The sequence below is a fragment of the Sceloporus occidentalis genome, unplaced genomic scaffold (genome assembly GCF_023333645.1).
Source record: "Sceloporus occidentalis isolate IW3139 unplaced genomic scaffold, rSceOcc1.0.p SCAF_4, whole genome shotgun sequence".
NCBI lineage: Eukaryota > Metazoa > Chordata > Lepidosauria > Squamata > Phrynosomatidae > Sceloporus > Sceloporus occidentalis.
In genome coordinates this window covers 2920824-2941871 of record NW_028316984.1, presented here as the reverse complement: position 1 = coordinate 2941871, position 21048 = coordinate 2920824, and the positions used below count along the sequence as shown (strand labels likewise).

Sequence of the window (21048 nt, the reverse complement as noted above, 5' to 3'; positions counted from 1 at the left end):
AATTTCATAAATGTTCAAAAATAATACAAGTTCATATACTAAGTTAGGAGTCAAGCATCTTCTGTTGCTAAAGCAGTAACATGTGTGTAGGTTTGATTTGAAAATACTGTATATACACATATATAAATCTAGAAATTTTAGTCAAATAATTGACCAAAAAAATCCTGCTTGACTTATCCATAGCTAAATTTAAGTACTGTACAAAAAAGGAATCACCTCCTTCTCTGTGTGGTGAAAGGGGAGAGCTTAGTCTCTCCTGGGAGCACTTAAAAGGAGCACCAAACCCTTCCCCTGTTCTCTCCACCGTGACACCACTTCCGAACTTTCTCAGTGCCTAGGTGAGAAGATGGCAATGGTGGCAGTTCTTTGGTACAACCCCAAGAGGAATTAGGCCTTGAAGGATTTGAATAAGATGTTTGTGTATGTTTGTCAGCTTTTCTGGGTTAAAATCAGGCAATGTTACCATAATAAATGTTAATGGCTATAATCAGTGCTAATGTCATCACCATTTTCTTTGCTTTGGCTTTTTTATCCTTCTTGATAGGTGTGTATTTTCTTATCCCTGCCCATGCCTTGTTGCCTCCTCCATGCACCGCACAGCTGCTATACATAGTTCCTCTCATCCATCCAGCCTTGAGGGTTAGCACAAATAGTTAGGCCTGCTGGAATTTCGTATGTTTTTTGGCATCATTTTCCTTTGCTTCATCCTTTACATCCTTTGTTACATGCCCCGCAGTTTTACCCTTGACCTATCCATGGGTCATATGAAAATCCATAGTTTTGTTCCCAAAACCTGCCCTCAACTTATACACAAGGTTGACTTCTAGCCGAGTATATACGGTAAACATTGCATAAGTTTTGATTTTTCAAAAAGTGCTGCTTCATAAAATCATAGAATCATAGAATCATAGAGTTGGAAGAGACTACAAGGGCCATCCACTCCAACCCCATTCTGCCATGCATGAACTCACAATCAAAGCATCCCCAACAGATGGCCATCCAGCCTCTATTTAAAGACCTTCAAAGAAGGAGACTCCACCACACTGTGAGAGAGTGTGTTCCACTATTGAACAGCTCTTACAGTCAGGAAGTTCTTCCTAATGTTAAAGTGGAATCTCTTTTCTTGTAGCTTGCATCCATTGTTCCATGTTCTAGTCTCTGAAGTAGCAGAAAACAAGCTTGCTCCATCCTCAATGTGATACCCCTTCAAATACATAAGCAGGGCTATCATATCACCTCTTAACTGTTTCTTTTCTAGGCTAAACATACCCATCTCCCTAAGTCTTTCCTCATAAGGCATGGTTTCCAGGCCCTTCACCATTTTGGTGGCCATTCTTTGGACATGCTCCAATTTGTCAACATCCTTTTTAAATTGCAGTGACCACAACTGGACACAGTATTCCAGGTGAGGCCTGACCAAGGCAGAATAGAGTGGCACTGTTACTTCCCTTGATCTAGACACTATACTTCTGTTGATGCAGCCTACAATAGCACTGGCCTTTTTAGCTGCTGCATCACACTGTTGACTCATGTTCAACTTGTGGTCTACTTGGACTCCTAGATCCCTTTCACACGTAGTCTCCTTAAGCCAGGTGTCCTATATCTATGCATTTCATTTTTTCTATCTAAGTACAGTATCTTACATTTCTCCCTGTTGAAGTTCATTTTGTTAGTTTTGGCCCAGCTTTCTAATCTCAAGGTCATTTTAAATTTTGATCCTGTCCTCTGGGGCATTAGCTACTCCTAATTTGGTGTAATCTGCAAATTTGATAAGCATGCCCTCTATTCCTTCATCCAAGCCATTGATAAAGATGTTGAATAGCATTGGGCTCAGAACAGAACCCTGAGGCTTCCCCAACAGTACCCTGGCTTCCCCAGCAGTATTTTCCCCCATGGTTTCAAATTTTCTGGTAATATTTCCATGTGTATCACATTTGTGCTTGTAGCTGTCTGGATTAGCTAGCAACTATTCTGATTTTGCAAGCATGTTGTATGTCATTTTAAAATCTGGTTTAAAAGAATTACTATACTAGGTCAGAGTAACAGTATTTCAAGAAATAAGGAAAGTTAAAATTATCTTTAACAAATAAATAATAAATAAAAGATCTTATGATATTCATTCTTTTGGGTAGCTCCAAGGTGCTTGCTAGACTCAAAAGAACAGAATATAAGATCAGTGTAAAACCACTTTTCTTCACTGTCCAGCTGATTGTTTGTGGAGGTGGGGAACAAAGATTGCCGTTTCCAACTTATTGACAGTAAGAAGGCTGTGAACTTTAACAGAATCCCCATCAAAAAGTTTGTCTGCTAAGCATTCCATGTTTTCTGGTAGATAGAATAAATGTGGGCGTTAGAGCAAGTTGACCTTCAGAATCTTCCCACTAATTCTGCACTTTTGATATTGGTAATACACTGCAGCATGGTGTAGTGGTTTGAGTGTTAGACTACAACTCTGGAGAGTAGGGTTAGAATCCCTGCTTGGCTATGTAGTAGTAAATCACCTCTCAACAAATCCTACCAAGAGAAAAACGTGATATGTTATGCCTTAGGTCACCATAAATTAGAAGTGACTTGAAGGCATAAAGTTAAAGATTTCCTCTTTGAGAAGGTTGTCTTGTTGTATCTGACTGTAAGGGGTGTGTGCTCATCTCCATTACTAAGCCAAGGGAGCCAACATTGTCCAAAGACAACTCCATAGCCATGTTGCCAGCATGACTGCACAGAGTGCTGTTATCTTGCCACCAAAGTGGTACCTGTTTATTTACTTGCACTTTTACATGCTTTCGAACTGTTAGGTTGGCAGAACTGAGACTAGTGAAGGGAGCTCACTCTGTTACACGACACTTGGGTCTCAAATTACCAACCTGCCGACCTTGAAGTCAGCTAAGCCACTGTGTCCCCTGTGTTAAGAACTTTGGCAAGGGCGATTCTGGGCAAGACCACCAAGTGAGAAGAGGGTTCAGTGTTGTTATTCCCAGTTTGGAAATGAATTCTGACCAATAAAATTTTCTCCAGATCAAGTAGAGAATGAGAGATTACCCATACATTGCCTGCACTGACCACAGAAACACAAGCAGTCAGGTGCAACTGGAGTGGTTGTGGTGGTGGTAAAGGCTACCATCAAGCTTTCGCTGAAGAAAGCAAGCCTGAGCACAATAAAGCCTGCTACTGTGCTTTCTTTAAACATCTTTACATTTAAGATCTGGGATCTGTGTACTTTAAAGACATCTTTGAATATCTGGGGTCTATGTACTTTAAAGACATCATCTTCAGAGACAGCATTACCTCTGAGTGGACTCCTTTTTGTACCAAGAAGAGTGAAAGGAATTAACATGTTATAAATCATATAAATCATGGGAGTTGTAGTCAATATCGTTGGGAAGACCACAGTTTCCTCATTCTTGTCTTTTGGAAAACAAGGCTGCAGTTCCAGTTTGAAGTAAGTCAATTGATATCCAAGTCAAAGAGGATGCACCAGGCCCTATCAAGCCCTTGCACAAAATCCAACTTAGGAGCTTCAAAAACCTGTCTTTCTTGAGTTCTGTCCTGACTGGTACTTTAGGTAAAGATCACTAACTGCCTTTGGCTTTGCATCTGCTTCTAAAGTACATCACTGCTGCTTTGGAATTCAGTTTTCTGAGTTGCTTGCCTCTGGCCTTGTGTTCCTGCCTGCCTGATCAGGAGCCGCCTGCTCTGTGACCATGTCTCTTACCCTATCACGGACTCAGTCCGTACAAAATGGCGGCGCCCTGTTCATATGGGCACTGCCATTTTGACGTAGCAGATGCTCTGTGTCTGCACGTGGCGCACCAGAAGTGACGCCACGAGTGCGCCCTTTGGCACTCGCGGCGCCTCTTCCGGGGCCTGAGAAGGAGCGCGATTGCTGCGCTCCTTCTCTGCAGCGTCTGGGAGCCGTGCTGTTTAAAGGCTGCGGTTCCTGGACGCTGCGAGCGGAGGCAGAGCCAGACCGCTGCTTCTCAGCGGTCTGTAATGCGCCTAAGTTTTCTCAATGTCACTGTCTTTTTTAAAAATTACCATTAAATATGTAGATATTTCTAAGTTTTGACATTCATTCTTGAACTACACTAACCGTATATACTTGACTATAAGTCGACCTCATGTATAAGTCGAGGGCAGGTTTTAGGGCCAAAAATAGGGATTTTGATATGACCCATGGATAAGTCGAGGGTAAAATTTAAGAGCACGTAACAAAGGATGGAAAGCAAGATGGAAAGGAAAACAAGGTCAAAGAACATACATATTTCCAGCACACATTAAATGCTTGTGCTGATACTAAAGGTTGTATGGATGAGATAAACAGAGGGAGGCCAGTGTTTCCAGGGCAGATTATGGTCTTTCCTTCCACCAGGTTATGGTTCCTTTTTAAAATAAGTGTGAAAGTATAGCACTTGCATCGACCCAAGGATAAATCGAGACATGTTTTGGGGGTCAATTTTTTGACTAAAATTTCTAGACTTATACATGAGTATACAGTACATATTCTGATTTCTTCCATACTGGTTAGGAGTTACTTGGGATTCACCGGGTGCCTGTTTCTGTGAGGATGTACTTTCAAATTTGATTTGGCTGAATAATATCATTTCTTATGTACAGAAGTGCTCCTTATAAAATGAGTACAAAGTGAAAAGTTCGTGGAAGACTTTTTTAAAATTAAAACTAGCAGCCTGCTATAATCAAGAAACTGCTTTTACTAGAAGGTTATCGCCTTTTTGTAACTTGCTGAACAACTCTGTGTGTTTTAGCTGCAAGAAAACTTGAAGGAAAATAAATAGAAAATATTTGGTAGTCATAAGGGACTTCTTTATAGATAATATGCATTTTACATCTTAGGATTTTACTGAAATGTGTAAAAAATCAGTTATAGTTTGATTTCATTTCAATGTCTGTAAAAAAAAATCTGTTTGGAAAATCTGTTTGGAAGTTGTGAAGTCTGTTGGTCATCATTTTCATCCATCATCACCATCATAGTCTCCTCCTTCTCCCTATTAGAGTTTTACCAGAGATATACATGAGTAATATAGTACATTGTTGGAGAAAAGAGTGGTGATTTGCCTTTACAGGTGCGTGCATCTGCTCTTAACAGCTGTAAAACAAAACCAGGAAGCTTGTTGAGTTATTAGTTGAACTTTGCTCACTGCAGTACTTTCTTTAAAACTTCCTTCAACACACGGAAACATGCACACATACGTGGGTGTGTTAAAACAAATATGTCTTCAGAACTGGTAAGCTCTCTTTGCTAAAGTAATATTTTAGCATTTTTGTGATTGGTTATTTGAGTTCAGTTAAATCTTTGTTATTCAGTCTGTTTTGATTTGAAAAATGATTGAGTTTTATGGTACTGTGTCTGATGCAATGCTTGAAAATTATGTGACATTTCCTAAGTTTAGATGCCTGTTTATTTTTGGTTCATTTTCATTATATGTTTGCATTCAGATACTGCTTTTCAAACATTTTAATGGTCTGAATTCACCAGGATGAACTCGTTTAAATGTAGGCACTGGGGAGTGGTGCTTGTAGGGCAAGGTACAGTTCTTTTCTTTGTTCTAGATATCCATACACTGTGTATATAATTTCTAGTTTGGGCTAAATTGAGAAAGCAAATAGTCTTTGATTATCTGGGGTTCAGTGCCAACAATAACTGTTCTTGCTGAAGGAACCCTTCCTTTCCCTCACCACACTGTGTTTATTTTCATTGCAAAAGTTCTTACACATGATTTTGTATGTTTTGCCTAAAATGTATGGAAATCTGTGTTTTCAAGTAAAATCTCTCATGTAGTCATTGTACCAAAGCAAAATGTAAAGAATCCCAAACTTAGGTATTTAAATAAATGCTGTGACGTGTTAAAGGGCCAGTTTCTTGTTCATTTTTATGGTAGTGAAAACTGTCTGTTTTAAAAGATAGTATTCTATCCAACAAATACTGGAGTGAGAATCTATAATGACCCGAATGCCCCTTTAACTCTCCTCCACCTTTGTACCCCTCTTTTATACCACAGTTTTCTATTCAGACATGAAATGGGAAACTATAGTTTAAGTGCTCCCTGCAATTTGGGATTGCAGACCATGGTTACATCCTGTATTGCAAGTTCCTTCTTTCCTTTTATTTTTGTATTTGGGACATGAAACCTTGCAGTGATCTTGAATTCTTCCTTTTCTCGTCCCCCATTCAGTTAAGTGAACCTACACGAGCCTATAACTTTTTATTTCTTCTTATTTTATGCTTCTTGACTAGACTCTCATGGCTCTCTTGTTACTTTCTCAGGTAAAACTGATAAAAGGTAATTTTAAAAAGTACAGTTAACTGTAAAAAAATTATAGATAAAACAGGACAGCATCTCTCTTAAAAGTCCTGTTTGTAAAAACATTTAGTTTTCAAATGATTGTCAGGGGAAGAAAAAGACTTTGTGTACTGATAAAAGGTCTGTGGGGAAGAGCCAAAAAGTTCCGGAGCCTATTCTAAATGGTTTTGATAGTTTAATTCCATTTAATATTGATCTTTACAATATGCCGCTTATGGAGCTTGGGATCTCTGACTCCTGCATGCAAATTGTGTTTTACTATTGATCTTTGTATACCACATTTTTTAATTGGGAGTGACAAGGACACAGTGACTGAACTGTGCAGGAAAGTCTGCATATGCTCAGAGGCACTCAAGATCTTTCTGATTAAGAGTTCTTCACCCTGGATTCACTGACAGATATTGTATTCAGTTGTTTCTGCATTTGCAGTGTGTCTGTGTCATCTAATTAAAATAATCACTGCTTACTAACACTTACTGCCACTCTTTAATAATCTTTCACAGACATTGTTTTTGAAGAGTGAGTGAACAATGTACTGTATATACTCGACTATAAGTCAACTTCATGTATAAGCCAAGGGCAAATTTTGGGGCCAAAATTATGGATTTTGCTATGACCCATGGATAAGTCGAGGGTAGAACTTAGGAGCATATAACAAAGGATCTAAATGATGAAGCAAAGCAAAACAGTGTCAAAGAACTTACAAAATTCCAGCAGACATAATACTTTGTGCTCACCCTTAAGGCTAGATGGATGAGAGAGTAAAGGGAGGGGGTGTCAATGCTTTCAGGACAGATGATACTCTTGCTTTTCACCAGGGGATGGTTCCTTCTAAGATACAGTACTTACATTGACCCGTGGATAAGTCGACTCAGGTTTCTGGGGTCAATTTTTTGACCTAAATTTCTAGACTTATACTTGAGTATGTACAGTACATGTTGGTGGTGTCTCGTTAGGAGAGAAATGGAGAGCAATGACAAAAGAAAACTGAATAGGTTTTAAGATAAAAAATCCCTTGGTTACTGAAAGCCTTTCCAAACATGATTTTTTTCCAACCATATTGAATTCCCTTTGTCCTCAAATAACACTCATATTGTGGGATTTATAGTTCACAGGGGGTGGAATCAAGGTGGGAAAGGCAACTTTAAAACAACAAAAGAAAGAAAGAAACTCATACTTCTTCCCCATACATCTGCCAATTATCCCAGGCTGTGAATGAGACACAATACTTTCTTCTTCCAGCATCACCAATAGGATATCATACCACATTATACTGCATTACTACCATATGCTCGAGCATGACAGACATTCATACTCAGACATTCTGAGGCCCCTTACAGACTGCCAAAATAAAGCTGCTTCGGGTCACTTTGGAGGTATGCTGTTTCAATGATGCATGCATACTAAGAGTCTGGAAGCTGCGCTAAAGCTGCGCTCTAGTCCTTAGGACTGGATCATGGCTTTGGCGTGGCTACCGGACTCTTAGTATGAATGCATAATTGAAACAGCATACTTCCAAAGTGACCCGAAGCAGCTTTATTTTGGCCTGTCTGTAAGAGGCCTGAGTATTTTAAAAAATGCAATTCTGTATAGGACATCCTTGCAACTAAGCTCACAAAAGTGACTGGTCTGTAAAAACAGTTTTACTTGATGGTAGGTTCTGATGAAGGAAAGTCAAGGAAAAAAGTGAAAAGGCAGGTGTACAGTTGAACATTAAGAAAACAAAAATAGTGACCACAGATAATTTATATAACTTAGATGATGAAGACATTGATATAGTTCAAGGTTTTCCGTAGCTTGGCTCAGTCATTAAGTGCAATAGAAACTGCAGTCTTGAAGTCAGAAGAGAATGAATATGCAGCACAGCTATGAAGGAACTAGACAAGATCCTGAAGTGTATAGATTATATAATTGAATACTAAAGTTAGGATGGCATCATATTTCACGCCATCATATTTCCAGTTTCAGTGTATGATTGTGAAACCTGGACAGTGAAAAAAGCTGACAGGAAGAAAATGAATTCATTTGAAATGTGGTGCTGGAGAAGAGTTCTATGGATATTCTTGACTGTTAAAAAGACAGATAAATGTGTCTTACAGCAAATCAAGCCTGAATTCTCCCTAGAAGCCAAGATGACTAAACTGAGATTGTTATACTTTTGACATATTATCAGAAGACATGACTCACAAAAGACAGTGTTGTTGGGTAATGTAGAAGGCAGTAGGAAAAGAGGAAGACCACATTCCAGACTCAGTCAAAGCCATGACCATGAATCTGCAAGACCTGAACAGGGCTGTTGTTGATAGGATGACCTAGAAGTCTCTCATTCACAGGGTCACCATGAATTGAACTCAGCTAGACAGCATTCAACAACAAAGGGTCTGGCGGATGAGGCATGGATAGTGTTATGCTGTGTGTACTTTGGCAAAGTTTCTCCTCTGGTGCAGCCTGCTTGGTTCCTGCACTGGATACAAAAATAACACGGAACCTTCTTCCAGTCTTCTTCTGGCAGCCTGGTTACTTAGCTGTAGGGAATTAGTGGAGCTGTTTCAAATTGTAATTACTTTTTATGGATGGTTGCTGTGATGGATTTGTATCAACTGCCTGGAGTGCTATATGTTGATTTGTACCCCTCTTCTTGAATGTCCCTGTGTGAGAGGCAGAGCTACCGACCACTTGAGTACTGGTCCATTGCTTAAGTAGTTTGAAGATCTTGGCCATAGGAATTTAGCAAGGTACTAATCACTTGGTGAGGGATGAAGACAGTGTTAGGAATACAATCTGATGGGACCTATAGGCAATGTTCCTAATGTTCCCTGCTGTCTAATGTACACCATGAATGCATGCAGTTTTAGAACTGCAATTCTTTCTTTCTTCCCTGCCATTGGAGATTATCACACTACACTCTTAAAGTGTTGCTATTCTACTTTAACTGCTCTGGCTTCCTCCTGTTGCATTCTGGGATTTGCAGTTTAGGGAGGGGCATTTAGAATATTCAACCAGAGAGGTGAATATTCACTGAACTACAAACTGCAGAATGCAAGAGGAGGCAGCCAGAGGTAAGGCAGAGGCAGCCCGGTGAGCCCTGGGTTAACTTTTTGTGTTCCAGCTATTAGAGGCTTCTCTGACCTTCTGGGCCTTCAGTGGGGAGGTAGGGAAGAAGCCCTGTTGTTCCGAATGGTGGTGTGGCTGCATGGCTGCTCTGCCATTGGGAACGACATGGGCTTGTCGTCCATGGATGGCAAGTCTGTGTATACCAAGGGCTGACTGTAATACTAGAAGTGTTATTTGGATTTTATAATGCAGGTTGAGTATTCCTTAGCCAAAATGCTTGGGACCAGAAGAGTTTTGGATTTTGGAATATTTGTACATACTTTATTTATTTATCTATGGGATTTATATCCTGCCTCTCTCCCAAAATGGGATTCAAGCTACGCATTTGCCTACCTCAAGGAGGCTTACAATACTTTAAAAAGATAAAACAAAAACATTAGTTATGCAAGTTAAAAATATTTAAATAATATTAAAATTAAAACATAATTTAAAAACAGCATAAATTGAGATATCTTGGAGATGGAACCCAAGTCTAAAAAAATATATATTTTGCAACCTAAGTAGTACAGTGGACCCTCCCCTTTATGCAAGAGATCTGTTTCAGATCCCCCTGCGTAAGGGGAAATCCACATATGCTCGTGCCCCATTGGAAACAATGAGGCGGATGCTCACAGCTCGAGGTGCTTGCTCACAGCTCGAGGCGGCACGCATGGCTCGGCGCATGTGCCATTGCTTTAATGGCAATGCAGCTTCCGTGTAAGCTGAAAGTCGTGGATAGTGCGCCTACGTGTGGCACGGGCACACTGTATATCTCAAATTTTATATAAAAAAAGATTACCTCCAAATCATTGGAATTTTGCATATACTCCTGTTAAGAATTAATATATTGATCATTAGAACCAGTCTCGTGTAGTGGTTTGCGTGTTAGACTAGACTACAAAGATCAAGACTGTAATCCCTGCTGAGCTCTGAAAACCCATATGAATGAGTCATATTCTCTTAACTTCAGAGGAGGGGAGTAGCAAACACCTCTGAACAAATCTTGCCCTGTGATAGTTTTGCTTTTGGATCATCGTAAATTAGAAATTATTTGAAGGCAGATAACAATATGCATTGATTATTTTTATATTAACAATTAGAATATAATATAGGATGACCCAAAATTAATCTTTCAGTGCAGAGCTGTGTAAACTTAATTTCTTTATTCAGGCTACATTGCTGTTACTAGTTAGTATCAAATAATGAGCTAAGAACCAGCTTCAAACCATCTCAAGATTCTTTCTGGATATATTTTTGGGCAAGGTGAGTCAGAGGGCAGTTGCTTTTCAGCTCCAGGTTGTCTTGGATGAAGCTGATTATCTGGACCCATTTCAAACTGGCTTTAGGATGGGATACGGAGTTGAGACAGCCATGGTCACCTTAGTCGATGATCTCCGTCTAGGCATCGACAGGGAAAGTGTGACCCTGTTGGTGCTCTTGGACATCTCAGTGGCCTTCAATACCATTGACCATGGTATCCTTCTGGAATGCCTGAGGGAGTTAGGTATTGGGGGCACTGCTTTGCAGTGGCTCAGGTCCTACCTCTCAGGAAGAGAGGCATCCCTCAAGGTGTGATTCTGTTCCCAATGCTGTTTAACATTTACATGAAGCTGCTGGGAGAGATAATCCAGAGACATGGGGCATGGTGTTATCAGTATGCTGATGACACCCAAATCTATTTCTCTATGTCTCCAACTGCTGCAGTGACTAAGGATGGCATCTCTCCTCTGGATGCCTGCCTTAGGTTGGTAATGGGCTGGATGAGGGAAAACAAACTCAAGTTGAATCCAGAGAAAACAGAGGTGCTTGCGATAGGTACCCCAAATCTGGGGATGGAACTTTATCAACCAGTCCTGGACGGGGTCACACTTCCCCTAAAGGACAAAGTTCACAGTTTGGGAATACTCCTGGATCCATCTCTACAGTTGTTATCTCAAGTAGATGTGATGGTCAGGAGTGCTTGGTACCAACTTTGGTTGATATGCCAACTGCGTCCCTACCTGGAAAAAAAGGACCTTGAAGCAGTGGTACATACACTGGTAATCTCTCATTTGGATTTCTGTAATGCGCTCTACATGGGGCTACCTTTGTATGAAGCAATGGTACATGCACTGGTAATCTCTCGTTTGGATTTCTGTAATGCGCTCTACATGGGGCTACCTTTGTATCAAGTTCAGAAGCTTCAATTGGTTCAAAATGCGGCAGCCAGACTGGTCACCAGAATACCGAGGTTGGACCATATAACACCTGTGTTGAAATCACTTCACTGACTGCCGATTAGCCTCCAGGCACAGTACAAGTGTTGGTTATTAGCTTTAAAGCCCTACATGGCTTGGGCCCGAGTTACTTGAAGGAATGCCTCTACCTACGCAATCCGCCCCGCACTCTCAGAATATCAGGGAAGAATTTATTAGAACACCTAAAGTCCAGGCTAACAACAACTTCTCATACATCATTTATGGCTGCAGCCTCCAAATTATGGAAGAGTTTACCGGAAGAGATCGTCTTATTACCACATTAGATGCCTTTAAGAAGGCTCTTAAAACAACTCTATTCTGGTGGGTTTACCCACCTGACCTGTTATAGGAGATTTTAAGATAAAACGCTCTACTCTGGTTATACAGTAACAATAAGTTTTTGGCTGTTTCTGGTTGTTCAGATGATGTTTTCATTTAAAATTATATTGTTAGTGTTTTATTATCTGTATTTTTATACTTGTATTTTACTATTTTATTGATATAATCCCGCCTCGATCCACAGGGAGAGGCGGGAAAGATAAATAAAAATTATTATTATTGTTGTTATTGTTGTTGTTGTTTCTGTTAATTTGTTTTGATCAATCACAACTAAAGTAGACATAGCATTTATGGACGTGATAACCAACAAATCCCATTTCCCCTCATGGTTTTAATTAAGTTGGGACTAACATGGGATTTAGCCCTCTGCAAAATTGCTGATTAAGAATAGTTTTTCAAGAATTTGCCTGTGGGTTTCTATGAATGGAAAGAGTTCTCTCTAGTGCATGTTTGTAGCATAGTATTAATAATTAAGACTTGAGCATTGAATCTCCCCTGTTTTATTTTTACCAGGAAGTTCAGAGAGAGACGGAATCTAAAGATGACATTTTGCCAATCAAGAGGGAAAGGCATGGAAATGTAGCCAACCTTGTTCAGCGTATGAGCACTTATGGTCTTCCAGCAGGAGCATTCCAGCCTCATTCCCAGGGCAAAAGCTTCAGGAGGAGTATGTTGTTTAGTAGCTAGAAGACTCCCTTGCTATTATCTCTTTTGCTGCTTCTGCATGGAAATAGATCTCTCATGGGGTGGAAAATGTTGTACTATATATTTTCATTCATTTGCTTGATGATAAGTTAATATAAGTGTGAAAAGCAACAGACGGAAGCCATGATGTTCTGAGCTGTAACAACTCCCAATTAATTGCAGAAAAATCCCAAGGGACTGCTCTGTGTCTGTGTCCTCTCTTCTAAGAAAATAGAAATAATATTGAATGAATGAATGAAATTTTATTTCTAGACCGCTATTCCTTGTAGATCACAGCGGTTTACAAAAACACCATCAAAACCAATACAAAGTGACGACCCATAGCCCAACAATACAAAAACCCACCCATACCATTTAAAAACAATACAAAAATTCTAAAAACAATCCATACAATCATTCAATCTAAAACCAATTAAAAACCTATATAACAAATGAGCTGGATTGAACAAAATGCACAGGGGAGAGAAAGAATAACATCAAGGCACATGGGGGAATATTCTCGTAGTATAGCCTGTGCTTACATAGTCACTTGTTCTATGCTGTTTCTGAGTAGCACTGAAAATTCAGCAGGAAGCAATAAAGGAAGTTTGTCCATATTGGATAAAACTGTATATACATTTACATATAGTTTTAAGTAGTTATTGTGGAAGAAACACATTACGGAAGGGAAAAACGTACAGGAAAATTCACAGGAAAATGACATATCTTTTGAAACTTAATAGTATAAGTATGCTTAATTATTCTGGTATTAAGGCAAGGTAGCAGTTGAAATTAATTTTTTTGTACAGCTTAAATTGGCAGATAGCCTTTTAAATCTGTATTCAAAGCTAGTGGCAGCAGATTATCTGTCAGATTGACTGATAAAATATGACAGGAAGATAAACTGCAATTATAAACACGTTTCCATTTTTACATACCAACTGAATTCATTATAGTTTACCATATAAGTACAGAGAGAGTTGGCAAAGGACACATCAGTAGCAGAAACTGCACAAGCTATATTAGAAATGAGACCAAATGGTGCAGGTGTCACAACTAACTTATTTTAGAATATATTTCTAGAATTAACTTGAATACTATAGAAGACTTTTAAACCTTGAGGATGTTGAAGTATTCTGATTTGCACCATGAAGACCATTCTACCCTGTTCCATATGACTTTTTTTTCTCTGTGTGCACATTGTTCAAATGTTCAAATTTGTGTACATTTCCCACATGTGTATGATTTCATATAATACTCACAGTGACAAAACTGTGTCAACATTTTAGGATTGTTGTTTTGTTTGTGTTTTCCCCAATATTTGTGCATATTATTGGATAGGGTTTTTTTTTATTCTTTTGTGGAATTTACTGCAGACTTGGAAATGTAAAGATTTCTGACTGTTAATTTCAGGAGGTGCAAATTGGGAAAATCAACCAAAAAACAAACAAACCTCTGAACAAATTTCTCTTCCCCTCATATACATGACAGTTTTTTAAAATGTAATCACCATATTGAATATTAATGTCTCAATGATTATTAAGGAAGAAAATTATTCATAGAGGACCAGATTACATAAATGGACAAAAATATGCACCAGCATGTCCTCCAATGAAAAAGAAAAATCAGCCCATAGATGCCTTATAAAAATATGAGAACAGTACTAATCTTAGTGGAATGGAAGTGAAGCACCATATATTATGTGATACAGTTGGCCCTCCCCTTACATGGGTTATCTGTTCCGGACCCCCCTCCCCCGCATAAGGGGAAAATGTGTATGCTTGAATCCCATTAGAAGTAATTTTCATATCCCTTGTATATTTTCTATTTGTTCATTTTATATATATATATATTTTACAACTGTTTAATTTTGTATCTTATAAAATAAGCTTGTTACCATTTTCTATTACAGCATGGGATGACAGTTTGATATGCTGTATATATTCATGTATAAGTCTAGAAATTTAGTCAAAACTGACCCAAAAAAAACTGGGTCAACTTACCCATGAGTCAATGTAAGTGCAGTACTTTTAACTCTTAGAAAGAAAGAAACTATCCACTTCTCTTAGTCAAGTGACAAAAAGTGAGAGCCTATTCCCTCCCAGGAGAACCTAAAAGAAGCACCATTCCTGACCTTTTTGAATGCCTGGGCAGGAAAATGGCAGCAGTGGCAGGTCTTTGGCACTCCACCTTGAAGGAGACCCCCCCAGGCTTTGAAGAATTTGCGTATGTTTGCCAGCATTTCTGGGTTAAACTCAGGCAAAGCAATCATAATATGGTTAAAGGCCATGCAGTCACCATTTTCTTTGTTTTGCATTTTCATCCTTTTTGACATGTGTGCATTCTCTTAGCCCTGCTAATGCCTGGTTATCTCCCACATACATTAAACAGCCATGATTTACTGTAATTCCCTCCTCATTCATCCAGCCTTTAGGGTGAACACAAACAGCCATGCCTGCCAGAATTGTGTAAATTTATGGCATTGTTTTCCTTTGCTTCATCCTTTATATCCATTGTTACTTGCCCTTAAGTTTTACCCTCGACTTATCCATGGGTCATAACATAATCCATAATTTTGGTCACAAAACCTTCCCTTGACTTATACATGGGGTTGACTTATAGTTGAGTACATACAGTAATACTTAATGTTGATTGATATCTATACTTGTGAATTTATGCTGATTTGCTTGTATATTAACGGGATGCTTTATTTTATCATTAGGGTTGTGTGCCATTGAGCACTTGGGATTTTTTAATGTTCTAAAGAGGAAAAGCTTGTAGAATGCTTTTGGAAGGGGAAGGGGAGCTGTTATTTTGTTGCCAGCAGAGTCTTGTGCCAATCTGAAAGACTTGGGCCTGATTCAACCATAAACCAGTGTGGCTGCCAGGGGAAAATTGGAATCATCTACTCCCTGCTTTTGACGTGGCTTATTTCAACAGAAACGCCTATTTATATCAAATAGGAAGCGGAATCTCCTCTTTGCAGCCTTGCCCAAAAAAAAAAGGGGGGGGGGCAGCAGCAGAAAAAAGTGGAGTGGGTAATGCTTTAGGTTCTTATCTCTGGTTTGTTCATATAATACCACAAAAGACTATAGACAGCAAAGCATATGCTATAGTATAAAAAAGAAGAGGGAGAAGGGGATGAAAGGAGTTTTTGGCCCCCTTTAAGACCATGCAGTTTATTGTTGCATGAGCTTTTGTGGATTACAGTCCATACCTATACATTAATTCATAGAGCCCAGAATGTGTAAACTCTACAAATGGTTTGAGTGTTAACGGTTGTTGTTTTTACATGTCTCATTTCATTTTGATGCCACACACACAACTACTGTATTTTCCAGCATATAAGACGACTTTTTAACCCTTTTAAATCTTGTCAAAAGTCAGGGGTCATTTTATATGCCGGGTTAAGCCCAGCCTGCTCAGACCGCAAGAGCCCCCCACGGCCCAGCATGCACACCCGACCTCCTCCCACCTTCTAGGCCTTCAGAGGTTCACTGAAGCTGGCGTGCGCCCGGCCTGCTCCTGCCTTCCCAGGCCTCCACAAAGGCCAGAAGAGAGCAGCACGGCCTGGCGCGCACACCTGGTCTGTTCCGTGGTGTGGCGCAATCTCTGCCGGCCTGCTCTCATCTTCCAGGGGTAGTCTTATATGGCGAGTATATACCAACATCTATATTTTAACTTGAAAAGTTGGGGGTCGTCTTATATACCCAGTCGTCTTATACACCGGAAAATACGGTATATATACCTGAGACCTGAGTACCGTACTCCATCTGTGCATTTGAGGAAGTGGGTTGTAATCCACAAAAGGCCATGCTAAAATCAGATTTGTTTGCCTTAAAGGTACCACAAGACTCCTTTAAAATGTGTATCTATAAAATGTTTCCCTGATAAACGTTCATTTTAGCTCACATATTTTCTACTCTCAACAGGATCAAAAAAACGGCAATGTAAAGTTCTGTTTGAGTATATTCCTCAGAATGAGGATGAGTTAGAGCTGAAGCTTGGAGACATTATAGACATTCATGAAGAGGTGAGTAATTTTACATTTTAGCTCACATATTCTACTCTCAACAGGATTAAAAAAAAAACGGCAATGTAAAATTCTGTTTGAGTATATTCCTCAGAATGAGGATGAGTTAGAGCTGAAGCTCGGAGACATTATAGACATTCATGAAGAGGTGAGTAATTTTACAGAATTTAGGCAGATAAATGAAATGGCTTTTCACAGAAATTTACATCAGCCCATGAAAAAAAAAATCTGATATTTCAGAATATAGTGTATTTATAAGAGGTAACAAGGATGCCTTGGAGATGTCTTATACACAGGATCCCCTTGAGTCGGGGTCAACTTGAAGATAGTTAACAACAAACAACTATAAACAAATACAAAACTAAGGGCTAAATCCAATTAATAACACAAGGGACAATTGGTATTTCCACAAATTTTAACTTGTTGTTAAGTGCCCTTGAGGCAATCCCGACTCATAGTGACTCCATGGAAGAGAACCTCCAAGACTGTCAAAGGCTTTGCTTTAGTCTACAATGCACATGCTAATTTTCTTCTGGAATTCTTTGGTACACTCCATTATCCATCGTATATTTGCAGTGTAGTCCCTAGTGCCTCTTCCTTTTTTGAACACCGCTTGAACTCTGGAATTTCTGTCTTGCTGAATTTTGAGTATAATTTTATTTGCATGGGAAATTAATGCTATGGTCCTGTAGTTGCTGTAGTCTTTTGTTTCTCTCTCTCTCTTTCTCTCATGTATATTGAGGTTTCCAGACTGTTGGCCTGTATTTCTTTTTCCATATTCGTTCACATATTAGTTAGCACGAGAGTTGATTCTATCTGAATGGATTGTAGCAGTTCAGTTGGAATATCATCCATTCCTGGTGATTTGTTTTTCCTAATTTCTCTTATGGCAGCTTCCACCTCACTTTTTAGAATTCAAAGTTCATCTTCATATGGTTCTTCTTTCTATGTGTTATTTATTTTTTCATTTCTTTTATATAACTCCTCTGTTTTAATTTTTGACTTACCATTTGGCAATCTGTTTACTTGATCTGCTGTAGATGGAACTAGCAATTTGGTTTAGTCTTAAAAGCATGAGTAATTCCAGTTGTGTAGTAACATGTATCATTGTTACATGTATCATTGTGAAGGTGCCCTGGTGGTGCAGTGGTTGAATGCTGGCACTGCAGCCACAAGATTGTGAGTTCAATCCCAGGGCTCTAAAGTTGACTCAGCCTTCCATCCTTCAATAGGTTGGTAAAATGAGTTGGGGGCAATTGGCTTACAGATTGTAAATCACTTCGGAGAGTGCCGAGTTCACTGATAAGCAGTATAGAAATGTAAATTGTATTGCTATTGTTTATTAATGCCCAGTTTTCTATATTTCTATATCCGAAGGGGGCAACTATACTTGGGACCAACATTTCCCTTGTGCTGTTTTGGCAATTTGCAAGGATGTGCTACATTGCAGTTAGGAGGGAGTACCCATATTCCCACTCCAGTTTTATTCATGTTCTTGTCCGTGGTGTCTTTCGGAACTTAACTGCACTCATTGCAGGATGTAGTTGGGCCAGGTTTGCCAAACACATGCTTCCTAATACTCATCAGGTGCGAGCCATCTCATGCCAGACATCTTTTATAATGGAAGCCAAATCATAATCCAAGAATTGAAAGCTTTCTTGATAACATCACCAGTTTCACCCGTCATTTACTTCTCATCTTCGGACGCAGCTGCCAATAGGCAGCAAATCTGTCAATCAATGGGCCTGTTAGTTTTTAGTGAAAGCAACATATTCTGCTTATCTAAATATTATTTCCCTTCAATAAGAGATTTTTCTGAGGGGAATTATTATGTTACATGTGCAGCTGTGGTGAGAATCCATTGTTGTTATTTTTAAAAGCATTATAACATTCTTTATGAGATTAGACATTTCACAATTTTCCCTTTTCCCACATTATTATAAACCCCTCCTCCCTCCCTCCCCTCAGCAGAAGCATAGTTGGCATTATCCTGGAAATACCCCCCCCCCCAACTAACTTAATATACATTCTTCTCTTAAACTAATGAAAACTTAAATGTACATTCTACTTCTCAGACAAAAGGCAAATTCTTTATAATCACAGTAGTACAGTGTGTCTTATAAAATAAATATTTCTTTTATAAATTAACTCCCATATTATATCTACCACATATACTTGTCTATAAGTCTAAAAATTTCTGCCCAAACATTGACCCCCAAATCCCAGGTCAGCTTATTTACATGTTGGTATGGTAATGTGATAGCAACTCTTTCAGATTTCCCCATGTGGTAGGAAGAGAGTTTCTTTTTCTCTTGAGTGATTATTTGCTCCCCCGCCCATACTGGCCACCACTGTTTGGGTGAAACAAATGCTGAAGCAAAAAGCCAGACTTAGAGTCTCTCTTGCTGTATGCACACATACACACACTTAAGGAGCCTCCCAAGTTTTACCCTTGACTTATCCACGGGTCATGGCAAAATCCATAATTTTGGCCCCAAAAACCTGCCCTCAACTTATAAATGAGGTAGACTTATAGACGAGTATATGCAGTACTTCTAGTTTTCCGTTTTCTTTTGTTTTGTTCTACAACAGCTACTTGTGTTCAAATGAAACTGAAAAAGTTCTGCCACAGGCTTTTAAACTGTCACCATTTCTAGTGTCACATTTGTTGTCTTGTTCAAAGATTATCCTGTTTTTACAATGTAGAGTGCAGAGGGGAATTGATGGCAGAGGATTGTGCTCTATATTTCTACCGAAATACCACCACCTCATCCAGGTTTCCTGGATGAGATGGATTATCTAGATTCATGTCAGTCTGGTTTCAGACCTGGCTATGGGACAGAAACCTCTTTGGTTGCCTTGGTGGATGACCTGCACAGGGAACTAGACAGGGGGAGTATGTTCCTGTTGGTTCTACTAGACCTCTCAGTGGCTTTTGATACCATCAACATTGGTATCCTTCTGAGTCGTCTCTCTGGGATGGGGCTTGGAGGAACTGTTCTACAGTGGCTCAGTTCTTTCTTGAAGGGGCATTCTCAGAAGGTGGTGCTGTGGGATTCCTGTTTTACTCCTTGACAATTGGCCTGTGGGGTCCCTCAGGGCTTAGTCCTGTCCCCTATGTTTTTTAACATCTACATGAAACCGCTGGGACAGGTCTTCTGGAGATTTGGAGTAAAGTGTCACCTGTATGTTGATGATACCCTACTATCACTCCTTTCCACCTAATTCCAAGGAAGCTGTTTCTGTTCTAAACCGGTGTCTGGCTGCTGGGATGGACTGGATGAGGCCAAACAAATTGAAGTTTAATCCAGACAAGACAGAGGTGCTTCTGGTCAGTAATAAGACAGATCCAGTAATAGGGATTCAGCCTATGTTAGATGGGGTCACACTCCCCTTGAAAACTCAGGTTCGTAGTTTGGGGTTACTTCTGGATTCAGCGCTGAGTCTGGAAGCCCAGGTATCAGCGGTGACCAGAAGTGCTTTTGCACAGCTAAAACACATGCGCCAACTGTGCCCATTCCTGGAGAAGTTGGATCTAACCACAGTGGTATATGCCTTGGTTACATTCTGTCTGGATTACTGTAATGTGCTCTGTGTGAGGCTGCCTTTGAAAAGTGCTCAGAAACTTCAGCTGGTTTAAAGAGCTGGAGCCAAATTGTTATACTGGAGTTGGCTACAGGGAGCATACAACTCCCTTGTTGCAACAGCTCCATTGGCTGCCAGTCTGTTTCTGGGCACAATGCAAAGTGCTGATTTTGACCTATAAAGCCCTAGACGGCTTGGGTCCAGGCTATTTGAAGGACCATATCCCTCTGTACGAGCCCACCAGAGTATTGAGATCATCCGGAGAGGCCCTTCTCTGACCTACCACCCCCTCAGGCGCATTTGGTGGGAACAAGAGAGAGAGCTTTCTCAGTGGCTGCTCCCAAGCTTTAGAACTCCCTCCCTAGGGTGGCCAGGATGGCTCCATCTCTGCTGTCCTTCCGACGGTGGGTAAAGACGTTCTTGTGTTGGCAGGCCTTTGCAAATCGATAAGGTATGAGAATGTTGTGCTATTTAAAATTTTAAGGTTTATATTGTAACATTCAATTTTAACTCATAACTGTTTTAACTTTTAAAATGGAATAATTGTTTTTTAAAAAAATTATATTTGTACATTTTCATGCTATACAGTTTTTAAATTGTATTGTTTTAAATCTGCTGTTCGCCACCTTGAGTCCTTATATTGGGAGAAAGGCAGGATATAAGAAAATAAAACAAACAAACAAATAAATAAACTATAAGCCAGGATTTCTCTGTAGGCAAAGGAAACCTTGGAACCTGCTCCTTTTTCTTTGCACAA

General features: G+C 39.6%; 1 protein-coding gene across 1 annotated transcript in view; it reads left to right on the top strand.

Moving 5' to 3' along the window:
* Positions 1 to 21048, top strand: part of LOC149313427 (CD2-associated protein-like) — a 95532-nt gene that overhangs the window by 20326 nt on the left and 54158 nt on the right. The window contains exons 3-4 of the mRNA XM_089519092.1: positions 12503 to 12656; positions 16606 to 16706. Of these exons, the coding sequence (XP_089375218.1) occupies positions 12503 to 12656; positions 16606 to 16706 (255 nt within the window). The remainder of the gene's footprint in view (positions 1 to 12502; positions 12657 to 16605; positions 16707 to 21048) is intronic.